At 43.5% G+C, this 22,638-nt stretch overlaps 1 protein-coding gene across 1 annotated transcript; it reads right to left on the reverse strand.

Annotated features, from left to right (window-relative positions):
• Positions 1-1,825: 1,825 nt before the first annotated feature.
• RAB44 (RAB44, member RAS oncogene family) lies at positions 1,826-22,194 on the reverse strand. Its single transcript, XM_077336333.1, has 13 exons — positions 22,025-22,194; positions 21,099-21,245; positions 20,092-20,182; positions 18,145-18,240; positions 17,134-17,321; positions 15,816-15,864; positions 14,491-14,576; positions 12,721-13,889; positions 10,787-10,868; positions 8,073-8,187; positions 5,551-5,678; positions 4,105-4,161; positions 1,826-1,924 (listed from the first exon to the last, which is right to left on the reverse strand). Exons 1-13 carry the CDS (start codon positions 22,192-22,194, stop codon positions 1,837-1,839), a joined length of 2,466 nt encoding a protein of 821 aa, XP_077192448.1. The 3' UTR covers positions 1,826-1,836.
• Between the last annotated feature and the right edge of the window lie 444 nt (positions 22,195-22,638).

The raw sequence follows: 22,638 nt of genomic DNA on the forward strand, positions 1-22,638 counted from the left end.
GCGGCGTCTTTTCCCGGCTGGCGGAGCGGCCTCGCTGCGTCGGAGACGCAGCGAGGGCGCTCTGCCGGCCGGGAGAAGGCCAGAGAGAGCCTCGGGTGGGGGGGCCGGGCAGCCTTCTCCCGGCCGGCGGAGCACCCTTGCCGCGTCGGAGATCGGGAGAAGGCCAGAGAGAGCCTCGGGTGGGGGGGGCCGGGCAGCCTTCTCCTGGCCGGCGGAGCGCCCTTGCCACGTCGGAGACGCGGTGAGGGCGCTCCACCAGCTGGGAGAAGGCCAGAGAGAGCCTTGGGTGGGGGGGCGACCAGCCTTCTCCCAGCCGGCGGAGCGCCCTCGCCGCGTCTCCGGCGTGGCGAGGGTGCTCCACCAGCTGGGAGAAGGCCAGAGAGAGCCTCGGGTGGGGAGGGGGCCGGGCAGCCTTCTCCCGGCCGGCGGAGCACCCTCGCCGCGTCTCTGGCGTGGCGAGGGCGCTCCGCCAGCCGGGAGAAGGCCAGAGAGAGCCTCGGGAGAGTTGAAGGCTCGAGAGAGTTGCGGCCGGGGGGGGGGCGCTGCGTTGGAGGGTCAGGCCTTCAGTCCCTGCCTGCCTGCCTGTCCCCTCTTGGCACCGGGTCGGAGACCAGCCGATGTCCTCCCTGCCGTGTCGCTCTCCTGCGCCTCTGGCTTCTCCTGCTCCAGTTATGCGCCGCCGACTACTGCAGCTGGAAGGACAGGTAAGCCGCATCGCTCGCCGCACAGGAGGTCGGCCTTTTGCCTGGCTGGGGCCTCGCAGGGAAACTCAGGGCTCAAGGGTGGCGACCCACAAAGTGCGGGTGCAGCCTTAGATAGGGCCAGCCAAGCATCTCCTTGGGTGGATGGCATAGCGGGTCTGGTTCTCTTGGCCCCCCAGTTGGAATGTCAATGGGCACCCGTATGGATTCTCATTGCCAAGCAGGCGTGGCATGCAAAATCCCCACCGGGTCACCAAGCCGAAGTTTATCAGTACCTCTGATCCATGTGGGAAGCCTCGAGAGAGCCTCAAGTAGGGGGTGGCCCGGGCAGCCTTCTGCCACAGAGCCACGGGTAGGGAGAAGGCTCCAGAGAGCCACGGGTGGGGAGAAGGTGGGGAGAAGGGGATAGCCATGGGTGGGGAGAAGGCTCCAGAGAGCCTTCTCCCAGGCCATCTAGCGCCCATTTCATTTGCATGTGAAATGGGCTTTAAATCTAGTAGAATCATAGAATCATAGAGTTGGAAGGGGCCATACAGGCCATCTAGTCCAACTCCCTGCTCAACGCAGGATCAGCCCTAACCATCCTAAAGCAAATATGAAGATAAGAGTATGAAAAACATCATGCAAAATTTCTTTTCCATAAACTTTTGTAAAGGCATGGGAGCAGAACCTGGGGGATATACGGATCCTGAAGACTGAATTAGAACATTGCAGCAAATATTATGTCAATAGGGTGTAGTGACCACAGCACTAGATTTTGAATGGAGAACCAAGCTACACACATGGATTTTAAAGAGGTGGGTTGGGATTCCCCAAGCCCAACTCAGGTTCCACAGAAAGGAACCATTTGGAAGTTGCATCTCAAGCATCATAATATTCAAGCTTTTCCATTTTCAACTTGATCTTCAAGGTATGCACAGAATAAAGGATTGAGATAGTACAGTAGGGCACCTGTGGTGTCACATCAGACACTAATGTGTGAAACAGGTCATGTGGCTTAGCTCTGCAACAGGAGTCCCCTAGCTATGTAAGTTAGGCTTATCATAAGAATCCACAGGGTACAAAATAAACACAGCTGGCAAGAGAATCTGTTTGAAAGTCTGTTTGCTCTTACTTCACGTTCATCTTCTATTGGTCATGAGCAGCACCCTCTTTTCTTTGTAGGTAGGGCAGGTAACTCCAGAATCTTCTGTTTTAATTGGTCTTCATGAGCTTTCAGCGATCTGGCTCAGTAAATATGCAGAGAAACAGCCTATTTAATATTTTGGCAAAACCTAGAAGTATGATATTCCCAACTAAGCTTCCAAGACTATTTTCAGTTATAGCTCTCAGATTCAGCTGTTGCTTGCTAACCCAATTTACATTACAGAATTCCTATTTAAAAGGTATGTCTAAAAAGCATGTTACATATAGTAGCAAAGTCCTGGATCCTGTGCTAAATTCAGATTCACTAAGAGGCTTGACATGAGGGGTATATAAGAACATCTGATTTCTTACTTGCTATATAGGTGTTAACTATCTTAGCAAAATGTAGAATCCCCCCACCATGTCAAGTGTTAACCTACTGGACAAAACCAGTGAACAGATAATATATTTCCCTTAATTAGATTTGAATTGCATAGAATTATATTTCACCCTGTACTTCCTGAATTGCATGGCCCCTTGAACCTTGCTGTATGTTTGTTTCATGCTTCCTACATAAAATGCCTGTCCCATGAGGATCCACTACATTGGAATTGAACAGGTGGGCTCTAAGCCATGGAAGGTTGTGCTGGAATTTTTTTTTAAGTTATTAGATTTAAACATAGCACTAGATTCTTGTTTAGTGTCATTTAGAGTAGCGATCCCCAACCTGTGGGCTGCGGACCACATGTGGTCCTTCGACTAATTGGAGGTGAGCCCCGAAGGACGCCTTCTCCCCCCCCCCCGGCCCTTTAATTCATCCCCCTCAGCCCTTTACAACACACTTCATTGTTGTGGCGTGTCTGTATCTTATTTTGAAGGGATGTTTAAACATTACAATAGTGATCAGAGAGCGCTAAGGCAGTGGTTGAGAGTAGAGGAGTAAACTACCCCCCCCCACACCGGGCCTCAGTAAAAGGCGTTGAGTGGTCCCCGGTGAGTGGTCCCCGGCATTGAGTGGTCCCAGGTGATTAAAAGGTTGGGGACCACTGATTTAGAGGGCTTGTCATCTTCTGTGGGAAATAGCGAACTGAGGTTCCCCAACTTGCATTGGCAGTTTCCCTGCCCCTGCCAAGGAAACACTGCCCTGAGTGGAAGGAGTGGCTGGCAGAGGTAGAAAGCAGATCTCTGTAAAACCTTTTTATTAGGACCAACCAAAAGGAGAAAATATTGGGCGAGCTTTAGAATTCATCAGAACCCTTCATTAGACAGATGTTACAAAAAAAATCCCTTAAAAGTTGAAAAGGAAAAAGACTGATTCTCATGCCATCTCTGGAGGTGTTAGATGCTGGCATTCACAGAGATTAGTTCAATTAATATAAGTGTTAGATTCCAGTACTTGCATCACGGGAAGAAGTAATAGAAGCATACATCAATTGAAACAATGAGGAAGAAACTATGTTCCCTCCCCTAGTCAGCCTATCTGAAACTTATCACAGTGTGTGGCAGGATCCTGCATAGTTCTGCTCATACAGAATAGTAAAGCCTTGAAATGGGGGAGAGGAAGAAGAACAGGATGTTTCCTTCCTCTGCAATTCTTTGCATGTCAGCTAATTACCCAATGTATTATTTAGGGTAGATATTCACATACTAGGGGTATTATTTTTGACACCTGGGAAATTGCAGCTTTTTTCAGTCTGTATCTGTTGTATTTGTAATTTCTGTGAGGCATATGGTTGCATGACTGTCACAGGCACACTTAATGTTCTCTGGATATTTGTAACAAGCAAAGCAACTTTCCCCCTATGCCCATGCCAACTGGTGAAATTTGTTTTTAATGTTATTTATCTTTTACCCACTGTGGTTCATGCAGCATTAATATTTAAAAACATTGTCAAGAATTGCAGGATGTCTGCCTCTCTCTTACTGCCATACCATTTCTGGAACCTCTCCCTTGCTATGGCAGGCCTCGGCTTTTAAAAAGAAAGTTGCCAAGAGGATGGCAGCTATTCAAGACAGAAAAGCCTTCCTCACAGAGTAAAATTAGTCCCCTGCCCCCCTGCTTTTGGATCATGTAGAAAGGTCCCTAAGCAAGCCTGTGCCTGCCATACTTGTACTAGATCCACAGCTTCTGAATAAACAGACACAGGATTGGACCACAGTTCTCTCACTAATGGATGACTTTCAGGTTCTCCGTTGGTAAAAGTTTGTAGGAGATGTTTGTTTATTTTCCATTCCTTGTTGTATGTTGATGGCTACATGCTGAAGCCCAGCTACTCACCTGACAAGTTTGACCATGGAGTCAAGCACATTGTGACCTGAGGCAGCACTGCATTCAGTATTAACAAAAGAGACCATAATATAAGCAATACATATCCTTAAGTTATTGTCAGCTACCAGCCTTTGTACTCAGCCATGGGCAATTGGTAGACCCAACCTTCTGTCTCACCACATGATCTAAACATTACACATTAATGCACAGAATTTTACCAATCATTGTCTGTTCCCAGTAGAGAGGACAGAAGAAACTAAAACTGTATTCCATGGGTCGTTATCCATAACTGGATAAGCAAAATATATGCAGAGATCTCATCGCCAGTAAATGGCTCAGCTAAAGTTACTGAACAATGTTAAGACAAGCTAATTACTTGTTCGTTTTTATCCATCTTTTTCTCCAATGCAGGGGCACCTAGCACCTACACATCTTCAAAAAGAATTAATTGGTAAACCATAAGATTACTAAGAGCAATGATTTCAGTATTTTTCTCTCGAGCCATAAACTCCAGGCTGGATTGCCTCTCCTTCCAGTTATTTTGGTATTTATCAGCCTATCTTATCTTAGTCTATATTAAAGGGACTATGGCAAAGCCTTTCTTTATCCAGTTTCAGCAAAGGAAAAACCTAAATAAAAGTGTAACCAGAGATACAAGAAAGGGTTAATCAAAGTGAAGAGGAAAAAAATCAGAGTAATTACCATTGACGTAAACATAAAACATAAATTGCCCAACACAAAAAGAGGGTGGCCCTTTCTCTAATAGGAGAATGCTTACATGACATCCACCAAAATGACCTCCAGGCTTCAAGATGTTAATCAGATAAAGCAAAGAGATAAGGAAAGCTCCCAATCTCCTTATCTCTCTATGAAAAGGTTTGTCAATGTAATTTGACCACAAGTTTAGGCCAGGATGGCTGCCTCCAGAAATATGGGATGCTTCAATTCCTACCCACTCTGCCACAGTCACCCAAAGCCCCTACTGCCTGTTTGTCACAGCACCATTCAGACAGGCTGCTCCTGTTAATCATAATAGCAAAACAGAAATTTCAAGCTGAGAGGTGGAATGTGAATACCAGGTACTGATGACAAACAAGGGAAAGTCATCATCTTCCAAAGGCATTAGACTATGTGTTTCCAGAAGCATGGGGCTGGCTGCCATCAAATCCAGAATGCTGCACTAGGTAGGCCTTGGTCTAGCCCATCAAGGTCATCCTATGTTCTAATGCAGCCACAGGCCATGACTGATTGATTATATATCCTCTCTGTATTACAAATATTTTCTGCTTGTGTGCAGTTAATAATTATGTGGTCATTTCTGATCATATGGCCATAATTACAAACCCACTAGTTTTCCTACACAACTAGTCATTATCCACCTGTCCATCTCATTGCACAAGTTATGATTTGTTCTACCATTGGTTTATTTACCCCCCGGGAACAAGGAATTACAATTATGAGACAAAAGTTGATGTGGGTACCTGTGCCAAGGATGAACCGTCCTCAGCAGATACTCTTCTGCGTGCAATGCAGTCTGTTTTGTTGCCAAGCAGAAGGACAACAATTCCTTCTCCAGCTCCTTCCTATCAAGATATGCATTTTTCTTTAATTTTAGTTTAGTTACAATCACTTGTGAACTTCATGACAGCAATAGGATTTGTACAGCAGATAACTCAGGAATAGTATTTTAAGTCAATCCTTCCTATTTTCTTTCTATTAAAGTAATCAAACTGGGTTGGACACCAAAAATGTTCCATTGATGGAGGAAGATGGAGGGGTGATCTCACCTGATTTGCCTTCTCACTGTAGCCCAGCCAACCTACATGGCTTTTTGTGTATAAGCATCTTCCCAATGCCCAGTAATGCTTGGGGAGGTCACAGTAGAAGGTAGGGAAAGATCCCCTTCCTCCATTGGTACATCTACAGGATTGAAACTAGTATTGTGAAATGTGAAATGAAAAATCTGTTTCTAACTTCTTTCTACATATATTCTTTGACATGTCCCCTAAACATCTGGCCACAGTGATCCATGCAACGGTCACCTCCAGAATAGATTTCTGTAACTCGCTCTACATGGTCCTGCCCCTGAGCTTGATCCGGAAGTTACAGCTGGTACAAAATGCGGCTGCTAAGGTCCTCACAGGGACATCTTGGAGGGCTCATATCCAGCCTGTGCTGGGGCAGCAACATTGGTTGCCGGTTGCTGCCCGGATCCGGTTCAATGTGTAGTTGTGTAGTTTGGGACCCACATACTTAAGGGACCACCTTTCACTCTATGCCCCCCACAGGGTTCTATGCTCTGCGGGCACAAATTTGTTGGTCATACCTGGCCCCCAGGAAGTGTGTCTGGCCTTGACCAGGACCAGGGCCTTTTCGGTCCTGGCCCCTGCCTGGTGGAATGAGCTCCCGGAAGAGCTACAGGCCCTGCGGGAACTTTCGACATTCCACAGGGCCTGTAAGAAGTAGCTCTTTTGCCAGGTCTATGGTTGAGGGCAGTGCGCTAAGGAAGATCTTTCTAGACCCCCTTTCTGGGTTACTCTATTGGCAAATTAAGATCAGCAACCCCTCTGTCCACCCCCGGGGTTGATATTGGGTGGAATCTGCTTGTTGTTTTTTCGCCCCTGTATATCTTGGATTCTCTGTGTATGGATTGTTGTGCATTTTATAGACTAGGATTTTGGATTGTTTTAGGGGTGATTTTATTAGGGATTTAATGCACATTTGTTACCCACCATGAGCCTTTTGGGAATGGCGGGCTAGAAATTTAAATCATCATCATCATCATCATCTTAGATTTGTAGGTGACAATATCCCTTAAAATGAGCAACAACAGTTTACGTCTTCAAATGGATAGCCATATTGGTCTGAAATAGCACAACAAAATTTGAGTCCAATGGCACCTTTAAGATTTATTCAAGCTGTGAGCTTTCGTGTGCAGGCACACATTTTGAGTATACATCTTCGTAAGCTTCACAGCAACTCTTGGACCTAAAGGCACAAATGCCCTCCAAATGAATACCAATTACTTTATAATTTAATTATCAGAAAATCTTGCTATTGGGGGTGCAACCACCATTTCTACTTATTTTTATAAAGAGATATTTTAATTGCAAACATTATACTGGATTTATTTTTAATAAATGGATTACCCCCTTCCTGTCTACACAATCAAGAGATTCATGACACTGAGTAAAGAGAATAGATTATTGATCCTGCACTTAAAATACACAGAGAGAGTTTCAGGAACTGCCCTCTTGATGTTTTCTTTAGCAGTACTTAGACTTAAATGTAGATTTTGCTAGAAGAAAAAGAAAAGTTGGTTCTTATATGCCGTTTTTCTCTACCAGGAATCTCAAAGTGGCTTACAATCTCTTTCCCTTACCTCTCCCCACAACAGACACCCTGTGGGGTAGGTTAGGCTGAAAGAGCTGTGATATTACTGCTCGGTCAGAACAGCTTTATCAGTGCTGTGATGAGCCCAAGGTCATCCAGCTGGCTGCATGTGGGGGAGTAGGGAATCAAACCCAGCCCGCCAGATTAGAAGCCGCTGCTGTTAAATGCTATATCACGCTGACTTCCACCACTCTGGCTCTTTTGTGACAAGACAAGTATATCTCATGGTGAAATGCCCATCCTACTGCCTTGCTGTTATGCTTTGTTATAGTTACCACGTTCTGAAGATGAACTGCTAAAGCACAGATTTGACCTACTGGTTTCAAAGATGTTCTTTCACCATTGCAACAACAAATACAAAGTACACAGCACATCTATAATGAAATGGGGCAGGTTCTTGATGATTCTCTGCTCCTAAGGCCACTTCCCTTTTCCCTTTTCCCTTTCCCCTGCTGTTTGTGAGAGTTCCCTGTCCCCCAAATCAGAATTCCAGGGAGCTGAAATGGGAAGCAGGAAAGTCATTTTCCACGAGCATCACCCGACTTGCAGTGCTTTGGATCCATCCCATTATCCTTGATCCTTACCTGGATACAACTCAACCAGTACAGCACATCTGCAAAACTGTTTTCTGAGGTGATGTCATACATCAGCACAATGCCATCAGCCTTTCGGAAGAACTGCTTGGTGATACTGTGGTATCTGTCAGTGAAGATTTCTCTTGGTAATTACAAACTACTAGTCACATGATTTTATTTGCCCTCTAGAAAAGTCTGTATGTCTGTTTAATTCTGCCATTTCAAAGAAATCAAGATTATTATTGTTTGTTTTTACGTCAAACCTCAATTTCACTAATGGCTACCTTACCCCCACCCCACCCCCAAAAAAACGAAAACAATGTAATCTTTCAAAGCTACTTGAAGAACCATGAATTATGACTCATATCCCTGGCAATTTCACCTGGCAAATAGGATGTGTGCAAGCTGCAATGAACTAACAACAAACTATGGCTCATGTAATTTCTTTGACTGACAAGCCAAAATGGCACACAACGTCATGCAAGCTTTCAGAACTCTTCTTCAGGCTGGATGTTAAAAAATAAAAAGAGATAGAAGGAGAAAAAGAGATGTTTCAGGCCATGATTTTATATCTTTTTTTCACCAGCATCCCAGTGCTGTCAGGCAAATATGCGCCTTTGGTGTAAGATGGAACCCTACATCCTCTGGGCAAAAACAAACAAACAAAAAAGCAACAACAACAATTGTGTCTCTCCACCAAAATTACAAAGGCCAGTAATCTTTGTATCTTTCAGACATCAAGCAAGATTCACAGATCTCTTGTAGTTGTGGAAAGGTTGACACCAAGTGCAGAACTCAACATTTATTGACTACTTTCAGCAACGTACAAGTAATGAATCTGCAAAATCCCCACCCATGGCAGTAGTTTTAATAGGACTGTATTACCAGCTTGCACCATGGCTGCCCAGTGGGAAGAAGTTCAAGAAAACAGACTCTGGGATTTGGCACACCACCCTAAACTTTCCCAGTATAAAGTAGGCACTGGGGGTGCAAAGCCCCCAACCTGAATTGGTGAGCAATAATCCAGATAACATTTTTGCTTCGTAATCTAAGTTCTGTGAAGAATAATGTCATGTGCATCATATAATAGATTGTAAAGAAGAACTGACAGACAAGGAAGCATTTTATCTCCCTATGTCTTCCATCTGTGTGCAGAACATATCATAAGGAAAACTGGATTAGATTTAGATGAAGGTGGAGTGAAAACTGGTGGAACCTTAACAAACTGAGATATGTAGATAACAAAGAAAAATAAACAAATGGTGCAAAGGGAATTGATCTTTAATAGTGTAATAGCCCCTATGCGTTTAACATTCAGCTTTATCAGTGGGAATGTACTTTTAAATTCCTTTTTGATTCCTCTTCCATATAACACTAGCAACAGAGTGAGCTTGCCAAGCACTCGTGCAGATGAGAGCCAGACCAGCCTAGACAGTTCACTCTGACCAAAGAAAGGCTTGAAACGACTTCTGATGAAAGTTGCAGTAGAACGTGCCAAAGCAGGATTACATCTGAACATCAAGAAGACCAAAGTGGTCACTACTGGGGAATTACACAATGATGAAGAAATTGAAATTGTTCAAGGTTTTCTGTTCCGTGGCTCCCTCATCAAGCAAAAGGGAGACTGCCCCCAAGAAATCAGAACGAGACTGAGACTGGGAAGAGCAGCCAAGAGGGAGCCAGAAAAGATCTTGAAGTGTAAAGATGATCAAGTTAATTCATGTGATATTATTTCCCATCACCATGAATGATTGTGAAAGTGGGGCTGTGAAGAGAGCCAACAGGAAGAGATTCCTTTGAAATGTGGTATTAGAGGAGAGTTTAATGGATATGGTGGTCTGCTAAAAACACAAACAAGTGGGTTCCAGACCAAATCAGGCCTGAACTCTCCCTAGAATTTAAAGTGACTAAACTGTGGCTATTGTACTTTGGTCAGAAACAGAAATGTGTCTTCATCTATCTTGTCATTATGATAAAGGTGCTGTGCCATGGCTAAGAGGAAAAAAGCACCCCTTACATTCTAACCAAATATGACTGTTATGGGCCTATTTTTTTAAATTTATTTTACTTAGCTAATTAATATGAAATGCCTTACTTCAGTGGTCCCCAACCTTTTTATCACCAGGGACCGGTCAATGCTTTACAATTTTGCTGAGGCCCTGGGGGGGGTAGTCTTTTACCGAGGAATTGTCACTGCCGCCTAAGCCCCTGTTCTACTTGCTTTCCCACTGGTGCCCCTGACTTCCTGCTGCCCACTGGGGAGCCCCAGCCATGGTGACTGCTGGAGAGCATGAAAGGTGAGCCGGTGGCAGAGTGGCAGGGCAGCCCCCAAGGCTGCAGCCAGGGAGGAGGACGAGGAGGAGCTGTGGCCCGGTACCAACTGATCTACGGACCAGGACCGGTCCCCGGACCAGGGGTTGGGGACCACTGCCTTACTTAAGTGCTTTGTAAAGCACAAGAGCCCTACCAGATCAGACTAGTGGTCCATCTAGTTCAGCATCCTGTGTCACAGAGTGGCCAACCAGTTCCTCAGGAGGGCTAAACAAGCAGGACATAGAGGCTGAGGCCTTCCCTAATGTTTCCTCCCGACACTGATATTCAGAGGTTGATTGCCTCGGAATGTGGAGGCTCTCTTTAGTCACCAAAAAAACGAAGTTTTCAATGTGTATTATCAAATATTTCTTCCTTTGTAGTTTCCTACCCAACACTTTCATGCTTCCTACCTTTCTTGGCCAGCTGTGTCCCATAGCTGTAAAGCGAAGCATTTGTTATCCACAATAAGGTTTTTGATCCGATAGTCCATTCCTAGGGATTACAATGCAGCCATTTACAATGCAGTTCTGTTCAAGTCTTGAACAGCTTCCAAGAACTGAAGTATGCAAGCTGAAGAGAACACTGCACTTCTCTAAGTGCTTCCATCACTACATTTTACAGAGATTAATCAATCAAGGCTAGCACAATGCTGAAGAAGTTTGTCAGTGTTACTGTCTGGATTTGCAAGCCAAAAGTGAAGTTGACTTCTTCCATATAGGAATTGGTTGATCATCTTGCTACATGCATTGTGGAATAGGCCCACAGCCAATCTGGGAGCCCCTGCTATTATGAAATAAACTGGCAATTCCCATAGATTGGATTCTGTCAGCTTTATTAACTCTGAAATTTAAATGCTCGGGATCATAAGACCTAAGTGAAGAAGCCACATGGGATGAGGCTGCAGAGAGGAAGGCAACTGTCCAAGATTCCCCATTTTGCCCTCTTGTGGCAGCAGAATAGCTGGTAGGAACCAACCCTCTCATGTGAAAGGGATATTCTTCATGCATCTCGGATGTATATCTTTACAATTTTACACAGCTCAGATTGGAACACGGCTACCATGTCTGCTCTCCTGTGCCAAGGAATAGAAACCATTGGAAAGAAAAAGCGCTTCATAGAACCTTAAACATTAACAGATTTATGAAAATGTATGCCACAAAAAAACACTGTTAGTCTTATGCCAGATAATCCATTCTTGTTATGGCACCAACAGACTGACACTGTGGTTTATCTGGAATGTATCATCCCAGAGTCAAAAAGACATGAGCTGCCAAAAAGCTCCAATCAAACTGGTGGCCACTAGGGTTGCCAGTCTCCAGATGGGGCCTGGACTTCTCCCAGAGTGACTAATCTTGTTTCCCGGGAGGGAAGGGCAGCTCTGTGGCATCACATCCCTGCCAAGTGCTCTCCTCCACAAACTCCACCCTCCTCAGGCAGCCCCCCCTAATCCCCAGGAATTTCCCAAGCCAGAGTTGGTAGCCCTGGTGGCCACTCTGTGGAGAAATGTAGCATGTTTCGCTAGGCAGAGAAGACAGATTGTGACCTTTTCCACAGGTTCAGTGCGGTTGTGAAGTGGGTTTTTCCTACTTCCCCCCCAGTATTCTGGTGTATTTTTTTGTTTCCTCTTTGTTTCCTCAAGCTTTTCTCCAATCTTTTCCAAAACTGCTCTATGCAAAGTTTTGGGAAAGATCATAACAAAGGCCGGTTGGCTGCAGGGTGGGTGCAAAACTTTGGATTTTTCGCAATCCCACCCACACAACATCAATTTTCCTTGTCTCTGTTTTGACAATGGCTATTTCCTCTACCCACCACTGTGGGGCTTTTTGTTTCTTTTAATTAGCAACTGATTATACTCCAGTCTGTGTGTCAGTTTCTCTGATTTCCCAGCATTCATTTTTAAAAAATGTTCATTGTGGGGGTAGAAGGTCAAATGCATGTCTCTGTAAAGAAAGGGGTTAGAGACCCTCTCTTCAAAAGAAAGGGAATTCAAAGAATTCCACAGATTGCTATATCATTATAATGATATTCAACTGCTAATTTTTTAATGAAGGCCTTGTGGTCAGGGGGTAGGGAGCGAGAGGCAGAGAAAATCCAGGAGACCTGCCATGTAGAAGCCCTGTTGCTGCTGCATTGTAGAGCAGTTTGCAGGGGCAGGGGAGATACATTCACTTAGGAGAAGAGACTCGTGGAACCAAGTTACTGTCACTAATTCTGCACAGGTCAAAGCGCAAGCCACGCATAGGAAACAAAAACAAAAAATCAAAGAAAGGCATCCCAACAACAAGGCCTAGGCTTTTATCTATGACATGATGTTGCCTCCCAACATAAGATGATAAATATTTACCTATGGTAGCAGTTATATTTGACCCAAAGGAATCGTCATGTAAACGGCACAAAAAGGATGTTTTGCCAACATTAGAATCTCCTACAAAGAGCACATTATACAGATGCTCTGGATAAGGGCAGACGTCTGTGGCACCTTTTGAAGTTTCTTGTGTTCCAGCATTCATCTGGAAATCCTGGTCATCTGTCTTGACATTTGTTTCTTTATCCATTTCTGTCCTAGGCTCCTGATGTTTCTCATACTCAGACATATCAGCCTGTCCCTCTTTTCTGTCTTCTGCCAAAAGCTTTTCTCTCTCCTCAGCGATTTCAATATTTGTCTCATTCTGGGACCTATTTTCCCATTGGCTGTTGTGCACAAGTGATATTTCTGGCCTGCATTTCACATGCAGCTTGGGTAGAACTGTTTTTATGGGAAAACAAGCTGGCAGCATACCTTCTACCGATGGTATTTCTTTATCCATTTTTATTTCCATATATTTTTTCTTTACCATTCCCTGCTCAGAATCGACAGAAGGCCATTGTGTCTGAATTCTCCCTCTCATCTTTAAAACTTGTTCATGAAATTTGGGTTGAGTTGCCTGTCTTAAAGATAGAATATCCTCCTGTTCTGGACTCTCTTTGGAGCCGCTGACTCGTGACGCCAATTCAGAGTGACCTGCAGGAGAACAACGCCGAGGAGAAAGAGTCTCTCTCTGCATTGGTAGAAGAGCATTAAGGTCCAATCTTGGCTCAAAAAGGCTAGTTTCTTTCATCTCTGGAATATCATCTTTCATATAACCCTGTCCTTTAAGGAGAATATCTTGTTGTAATGCATTCTGGTCAGTTTCTAAAAAATTTTTCCTTGAACCCTCATTCCTCAAGAGAGCGTCAGAGTGTAGCATTTTCTCCTGCGTGAGACAGTGCTGATTATTTCCATCTTGTCTCGTTTGACCTGAAAATTCTTGTCCTTGAAAACTGAGATCATGCATCTGTTGGTGTGATTCAGACACCTTGCTGAGGGATGCTGTAGCATAATTCATTTCTCCAGACAAAGAACTTTGACCTAAAGGCTTCTTTAGGAAATGCTGTTGTTTTTCTTCAGTAAACTCTACCAAGCGTTCCTCTGCAAAAGAAATTGTTCTGGGCTCTGACTCAGCTTTGGTAATTGATGCATTGTTCTCTGGTGCTCTACGGGGACACAAAGCATAGGGCAATTCTTACTGGGCACACATAAAAGTTTAAAGGTTTAAAATGACAAGATTCTGGAGCACAAAATACATGACTTGTTAAGGACGTATTTTCTGCAAAGCCAGTCAGGCTTCCTGCATTAGTCACTCAGGCAGGATAAAGAGCAAATACACTTATTGCTAACATATAGTATGTAACCATATAAATGTTTCAAGGGCCATGGGGGAGGGAAGGTTGAATATCAGAAGGCCAATAGAAAATATTTTGGTAAACAAATATTGTTAGTTCCTCTGAGAAATGTCTGGCTAAAAAGTGGGATAAAAATCTCCAAATACATTATTTTTAAATTTTAGCAAGGAATGTCTGAGTGTGCAAGGCTAGGCAATCGTGGGAAAAACCTCTGTTTGGCCTCGGAGTATCCCAGTAACATGTTTCCGGTTTTATAGATACAGCACATATTAAAGTTATATGAAATCCCAGAGTCTCTGACAGGAAAAGTGAAGCTACCAAGGTCCCAGAACAGGTGCCCAGCCACAGCAAAAACCACCGCGACCTCTTTCATCTTGACTTAAATCAGCCATATATTCATTTCAGTGCTTACTGCTGATCAGAACTGTCCTGTGTATCTTCATTCAATCTATATCCAAAGTTCATTTCCAGTTCAGAGGGGACCATCTCATTTCCATCCTTCAAAGAACCACAGGAGTAGAGAAAGAAAGACAAACAGGACTACTGTTAATATACTAATTCCCAAATTACATGCAAGGACATTGTGGTGTGCTGTAAGAGGGCTGCTAGTATACTAAGATAACCCTATTAAATGGCAGAAGGGAATTGTAGGACCAAGGTGTGCATCCTTGAAGCAGGTTGTTTGCAGTATTTTTGCGTGGTTTATTGCTGTGGCCTGCCTTCTTACAGTCAGCTCTTGCTAGGTGTTGGAATATGCGAGATCTGCAGTGTGCATAACTGAGCAGAATATAAAGAGTATCCTGCATGGGGCAGCAGAATAGATGTGTATTTAGCATAGATTAAAATAGGAACTTCCTGAAGGTTTTCAAATTATCTCCTCTAGGCTCCTGACTGGCTCAAAAAGAGACTTTCTGCTTCTTTGAGCATACTTCCTCCCTGCTTGCCTCAAGAAGAGCAGCTGAACAGAAGAATGGCTGCAGACAAAACAGCTAGTTGCACAGTTCGGTTTCTTTTCTCTTCTTTTTATACATAGTTGTTTCTTTTCATAAATAAAACTGCATATTCAAACTCTGCCATCACTAGGATATGCAATTATGTTGTAATTTTGCCATCATGTATGATTTGCTTACCCTGACCTGAATAGCCTGGGCAAGCATGATCTTGTCAGATCTTGGAAGCTAAGCAGGGTTGTCCCTGGTTAGTATTTGGATGGAAAACTGCCAAGGAATGCCAGGCTCATGTGGATGTAGCCAATGGTAAGCCATCTTTGAATGTCTCTTACCTTGTAAACCCTATATGGTCAGCTATGACAAGGGGGGAAATTGGAATATTCAATTGTTTCTGATGCAGAAATGCAACATAATTAGCTCTTTCCAGAACAGGTTGAATGAGTCTGTTCAGGCTGTACCTCTTTCCTATAAGAAAGGTATATCATACAGGGGTGGATAATTATGGAAGCAGGCAGTTCTTACTCTAAAAGTAGGTAAGTATGTACTTACCTTTTAAGTACACTTTTTGAACATACAAGGGAATAACATACCCAGTTTTAATTCATTTGACTCATGAACGCTGACATTGTTCCGTGAACTTTCCTGCTGGTTGATCAGCGCTGTGTTACATGGTCAGGTGCCATAATATACAAGTGCTAGGATAGAACCAGCTTTACCACTGACACATCCACATCTTTCTGGCATAACTTCAAGGGAGTGAGCAGTAGTGAGCTAAATGAAAAGTTACCTGTGGAGTCTGAAGTGTCTCATTGGAGATTTTCTCCATTAGTCTGTCCCTGCAAGAAGAAGGTAATGTACTAACATATCTACTTTTCCCACATGCATTCATGTGTTGTTTTTGCACAAAACAGCTACACAAACCTTGCAGCTGCATTAATACTGCAACTGACTGAGTAGCAGACTTGCCCCCATTGACATCATGTTGCAGTTTTCTAAAAGCAAAACCATTGGAGAGCTCTTCAGTCAGAAGTGATACACTGGCAGTAGCATAAGGTGACCAGATTTTAACACTGGTAAAGCAGGACACCATTGACCGGGGGGGGGGGTCTTGATTAAAAATTTGGTCTATATGGAGCAACAAAAAGTTTCATAGAATGCATAGAACGCAAAAATAGTATTGTAATATATATTTTTTAATTTCAACATAAGTACAAATTGCCAGATACCCCCAGATGTGTCTTCGAAAGTAGGATAATCTGGTCACCTTACAGTAGCACTGGGTGGGAACAGCATTCCCAAATCATGGTCAGAAGCAGTTTATCCTAACAGCACTTGTAGCATGCACTACTGGTCCTGTGGTTCCAGAGATCCTGCAGTGCTGCACAGTTAGGGGTCTTCATACGTATGCGACTTGTGAACCACAAAAACGTAATTGAGCACATGCTCAGTTGAGCACATGATATGTTCACTGAGCATGCATGTGGACCACAAACTGCATAAGTGTGGAGATATTGCATGTCCCACCAAGTTTCAAGAAATGTTTTCAGAAATGTAAAGCTATCAGTTGCTTCCAGAGTTCCAACTATCCCTGGGAAGCGTGCCCAACTGTTACAGCACAAGTAACAGCACCAGTTGTCCTCTGCTAAGGCTCTGCAGATCCTTAAACTGGCTCTGGTACTATGGACCCCACAAATCCTTAAACTGGGCCTGCCTATGGCTGTTTTCACTGATACACTGCTTTGCTTTGAGACAGAGAACACCACACTGTTACACAATGGTTATTGCTCTGCAGGTCCAGCTCATATGCAAAAGACGTACATCACCCTGAGAAACAGAATAACAGTGTATATATAACATCAGTAGACAGATAACTAACAAATGCCAGGGGTAGCAGACATTCAAATGAAGCAAGCTCTTGTCTGATAAAAGGGCAGACAATGAGTAATTGCCTTCTTTCCACTAAACAGGAGTTTAGGTTCATTCAGCCTTGGGAAGAATTCCAAAAAGGGACCAGTCTCAAACTAGAGCTAGAACATAAAAGGGATTTCCTGCAGTATATTCTTCCCTGGGCATGGTGGTATTGTGAAGACAAAATTAGAACTTGCCTGCTGCCTTCTTTGAGCATCTGTGACACTCTATTTTTCATGACATCCAAATATCTTTGAGTTTTTTGAAGTCGATAGAGGGCTTGTTGTAGCTGATTCTCCAGGGCAATGTTGGTTTGTTTGAGCTGCTGGTTTTTAGTGCTAGCCTTATGCTGCTTTTCTTGGAGGCTGAGAAATTCAGCTTCTAGCTGGGAAAGGATTGAAAATGCTTCATCAAAATCCCTGTGGAAAGATGCTTGAATCTGCTGTGCAGGGTCCTCTTTTACACAGACTCTCTCATCTGTCTAGAGCACTGGCTAAATCCCATCCTCTTGTGCCGATACTGCCACTCTTTTCGCTAAAATAAAATCTCCTGTGCTTTTAACAGCTGCATGACAGGACAGAAATTCCAGAGGGATCATCATTTCTCCTCAGCATCCAAAACAAAATGAAACAAACTGGGCAAACTGCTGCAGTTGAATTTCTGTCTTCAGAGAAGAAAGATGGCAACCCAAACTTTAACATGCTTGTGCCTATTGAAGAGTGTTTTGTTGTTGTTATCTTGGAATGAACACTCTCCAGGCTCCATATAGAAAACTTTTGAGTTTCATGAGTGGACTTTCTGTCAACGCCAATGGAACAAAAACAGGAGGGTGCAAAAGGCATTTGAGCTGTCAGATTAAGTGCCCTTTTCTCAGAGCATCCCTTATCATATCGTACTGCAACACAACAGGTTTTTTATTGATTCATTAGGCTACTGGTCCTGGGAGACTCATCAGATGGCAAGCAGCTGGGGAAGGGTGATGGTTTTATTGACAGATTGTGCAGCCAGTCCCTATCTCCCTGTCTGTAACTTAGAGTTAGATGCTTCCAGAAGATGGCACCATTTCCTTTGCATTTAGGCAAGAAAGAAGCCACTTTATAAAGATACCAGTCAACAATCTTCGGCCTTTTTATGAGGTGCTCTGTCCACATGTGGAAAACGGAAGACAGGTCAGGCTTGTTTGGGTCCCACCACACTGACTATTTTACCTCTTTTTGAACACACAGGAAATGCTGTATTTCCCTTTCTTTGGCATCCAACACTCTCTGCACCTCCACACTGTAGAACTTGCTTCTGATTTCACTCTGAAACAGTAAAGGCAATAAATCTGTTGTTTTATATGATGTATTCTGGGGATAGCAGCTATTAGGGTCCATTTGTATGTTTAGACTCGTTTGTAACATAAATATAAAATCTATGCTGGCAGAACACTGAATTTCTAATCCACACCAGCAGTCACACAGCTCAGCATAGACTCACATACAACATTGTCTCAAAGAAAAGGAGTGTAGTCCAATTAATTTTTTGAATTTTTCCTTGTCCATTAAATGTTCTCATGTCAACACATCACACATATTCACTTATACATGGTTTTGCCTTTAAATAAGACACAACAAAGAAGGAAGAAGGCCAAAATGATATCAAACACTATAATCCATTATTTTTTTAAGTCATTACAATTCCTATGTATTGAATTCTCATAAGAGGTTTCAGAAATAAAAAACATGGAGAAGTTCCCTCAAGAAAACCAATTTATCCACATTTTGCTTTTTGAACCTCTTTTGAGATTTGGATATGTGTGGCTATGTATTCTGACATACCTACCTACCTACATTCATAATCTTCTACGTAAATTTACTATGTTTTCCAAAGACATAGGAATACTGTATGCAGCTGTGTTCTGTGTCCTGTCATAGAAGCATGGAACCACAGAATTGGAAGGGGCCATACAGGCCACCTAGTTCAACCCCCTCCACAATGCAGAATCAGTCTAAGGCATCCTTAATAAGTATCTCTCCAGCTGCTGCTTGAAGACTGCCAGTGAGGGGGAGCTCACCACCTCCTTGGCAGCTGGTTCCACTGCTGAACTACTCTGACTGTGAAAAATGTTTTCCTTATATCTAGCTGGTACCATTCTACATGTAGTCCAAAGCCATTACTGTAGGTCCTGTCCTCTTTTGTCGACAGGAACTGCTCCTTGCCCTTTTTTAAGTGTTCTGTCCATAGAGAATGTGGTAGTCATTTAGGGTTGCCAGCTCTGGGCTGGAAAATTCCTGGAGATTTTGGGAGTGGATCCTCTGGAGGGCAGGATTTGAGGAAAGATGGGACCTCAGTAGGGAATAACGCCATGAAGTTCACCTTCCAAAGCATCCATTTGCTACAGAGGAACTGATCTCTGTAACCTGAAAATCAGTTGTAATTCCTGGAGTTCTCCCGCCACTACCTGGGGACTGGAAACCCTATGGCAGTTGTATCACTGCCACAGAATCCTCACATCTCCATTTAGCTCTGTTTGGTGCAATTGTGTATTGAGTTGTGGGTTTTATAACAAAAATCACCTTCTGAAGAGCCACTGAAGGAAATCTGGTGCCTGAGCAAAGGCCTGGGCTCCTACCTATTGTTTCCAAGCTATAAGGCACCTTCTTCCTTCCTCTCTGCAGGCTCCAGGACCAGCCATTCCTCTTTTTCTCTTGCCCTCCAGGAGAGGGGAAATCCACAAGGATCATTTGCTCTTGTACAGCAATTCCCTAGGGCACAATCCACAGACGAGAACTGTTCCCTGACTCCCCACAGGGAGAATCCTTCCAAGCATATTGCTGAGCCTCCAGAAGAAAACGCAACTCAGGCCTTGAGATTACACTTGTCCTTCCCACCCATCCCTACCATTCAAGGACTCTGACCACCCACTCTAGCAAACAACCTTTATTCTTCTGCCATGTTTTGGGATCTGAGTCCCGTTTTTCTCCTAAATCTTTTACATTGTTCATGAGAAAGATGGTGAAAAATGAAAAAAATAGCAATGTTATGTTATGATTCAAAGAAATCTACCCTGAGCCTCCAGGAAGAGGTGGAATAAGAAAAGATGAAACAAACAAATACAACACACCCCTTCTGAGAAGTCAAAGGAAAGAAGCTTGATTCAACTGGGCACTAACCTCTCGCTGCAAACTCTTTTTCTCCCTCTCTATTTGCTCTTCCATTTCCTCATACAACTGCTGCACCTCCTTGTTGTGATCAGCAAGGTGTCTATTTCAGAAAACCAAGTATGAGGGTGTTAATGCAGATTGTGCATACGACCGGTTCCTAAAACGACTTTGTATTGCCAGTAGTGCACACATTATAAGGAACTCCTTTATGCCTTTGATCAGCAACCAGTTTTATGGGAGAGCTGCACTGAAGATTAAGGAGCATTGTCGGCCATCTCCTCATCCCCCAAGTGGGCTGCTGACAACTCCCATTGTCCTAATCACTGCTCCCTCCAGACCCTTCTCTCGCCTCTGAATTGCCAACTGGGATGGACAACTAATAGTTCTCAGAGGAATAGATTGGGTTGAAGGACACCTGTAGACTAATGAATATGTAGCTTATCTGTAACTGGAATTCTTCAGGTGGTCATATGGGCAGTCACGCTGAAGTATGCATGGAATCCATTTTCAGAAACATTCATAGCTAAACATGTTTTTGGCATGAGCCATCAGTGAAGACATACAGAGAGAGAGTTCCAGAAAAGGTTAGTGGTGGGGCAATCAACAGTGAACTGAAAAGGGGATGTGGCTCCACCCACTCCAGGTGTTTGCAGTCTGCAATGTGTGCAGGGCTCATGCCAAATCATTTTAACTTTGTAAATTTCCAAAGGTGGGCTCTGTGCAGGCCTTTAGATCTCATCAGTGTGATCCAGAGAGACCACAACAAAGATCTTTACCTTGTACTGTGTCAGACCATTCACTATATAACAGGATCAGGTATCCTTTCTCTGAGTTCCTTTAATGGTACAAAGGGATTGATCCTCTGCCCTTCTGAAGCCCCTTGTTCTTGCTACAAATGCAAACACTGAAACCAATTCTTGCCTTTCCCTCTATGGGTCCAATATTCTCCTTTTATGGCTTCCCCCAACCCCTATTCTAAAAAGCTACATACAACCACCTTCCGTCCCATGACCTACGTGTTCATCATTAGCTGTAACTTCTCTTTAGCATGCTTAGCTTCCTTGATCAAGTGCGTCATCTTAGCCAAGAATTCCTTTAGGCTTCCTAACAGATGAGGTTCATCTTGCTGGAGCTGCACCCAAATCATCCAGATTTCTGACTGACTATAACAAAGGAGAGTTTATTGTTTTCTGGTGAATTTTCTGAAGAAAGTCCATTTGGCTGAACTTATAATGGGCCTGTTGTTTAGGAACTGTTTCAGGGTCAAATTAGAAGTGATGCTCTCGGCATTCTATTATTGAAACTGTTACTTGGCCTTAGAAGCAGACACAAGAGAATGGTACAGATCAGGGCCATTGCCCCTGGGAAAGGAAGATTAATTTTTCTCTCTCAATGCCAATCATTTTGCCAATTAGAAATCCCACCCAGACTCATCAATCTACCCATAGGTAGCCTAGCAAATAGTTAATATATCAAAGAGAAAACTGTCCAGGCTGCATTAACTATTGCACAATGAACAAGTACAACTCTGACAAGACAGGAATAAATATTATTCTGTAAGGATCCTAAAAGAATCATAGAATAATAGAGTTGGAAAGGACCTCCTGGGTCATCTAGTCCAACCCCCTACACTATGCAGGACACTCACAACCCTATCACTCATCCACTGTAATCTGCCACCCCCTTAAGGCTTCACAGAATCAGCCTAACCAGCAAACAATTCCAAGACAGCACAGTTACTGCCTTAGCTCATGCCATGGAAGAATGTTCTGTAAGATCTGAGTCTTAGCCTGGCATTGCCCCCTGCAGCCTATCCCCACCCACCTTCACGTGCAGTAGTCACTGTGTACATCTGCATCTCTGTCACTACTTCCATTACAGCTCTACCTGCATCTATCTGTGGGACTCAGTCTGCAACCTGGTATGGTTAGCATGTTCTTACTTTTCAAAGATGCTGTCAGCTCCCAGTTGGTTGATGAAGGCCTCAAAACACTTCTGCTGTTCCATATCAGCTTCCTCCAATGACAGGTCAGCAGGAGTCCTTAATAAATTGTCTTTTCTCTTCCGGTGCCTTCGTGTCACAACCTGTGAGCTCAGGACATACCCTGTCATATGACAACCAGGATCACACCTCTGGACTAACATGGTATGAGGAGCATAAGGTAGTATTTGCACAATGGGAATGAATAGCATGGCTTCCCATCATTATTTCCAGATTAATTGCTTCATCTGTGAAAGGCATGTTAAATCAAGGCACTTAGCACTCTCAAGCCACACAGGGATTGTCCTGTTCCCAATGCTGATTGCTACATCCAAGCAAATCATTATTATTAGCATTACCCTTTATGTCTTGCCTTCTGAAACTGAATCCCCATGGTAGGCTACAATAAAGCTAAAACAGTATAAAATATAAAAAATAAGAACACAGTTTAAAACCTATTAAGCTGCCAAAAGCCACTTTCCATTTCCAAAGACAATAAAAATAGTCATAATTATGGTGACATTAAATGCATAAAGAATAGCAGCATTAAGAATCTGGGATTGATCTTTGATGCC

This window comes from Paroedura picta, chromosome 4, assembly GCF_049243985.1.
Source record: "Paroedura picta isolate Pp20150507F chromosome 4, Ppicta_v3.0, whole genome shotgun sequence".
Classification (NCBI taxonomy): Eukaryota; Metazoa; Chordata; class Lepidosauria; order Squamata; family Gekkonidae; genus Paroedura; species Paroedura picta.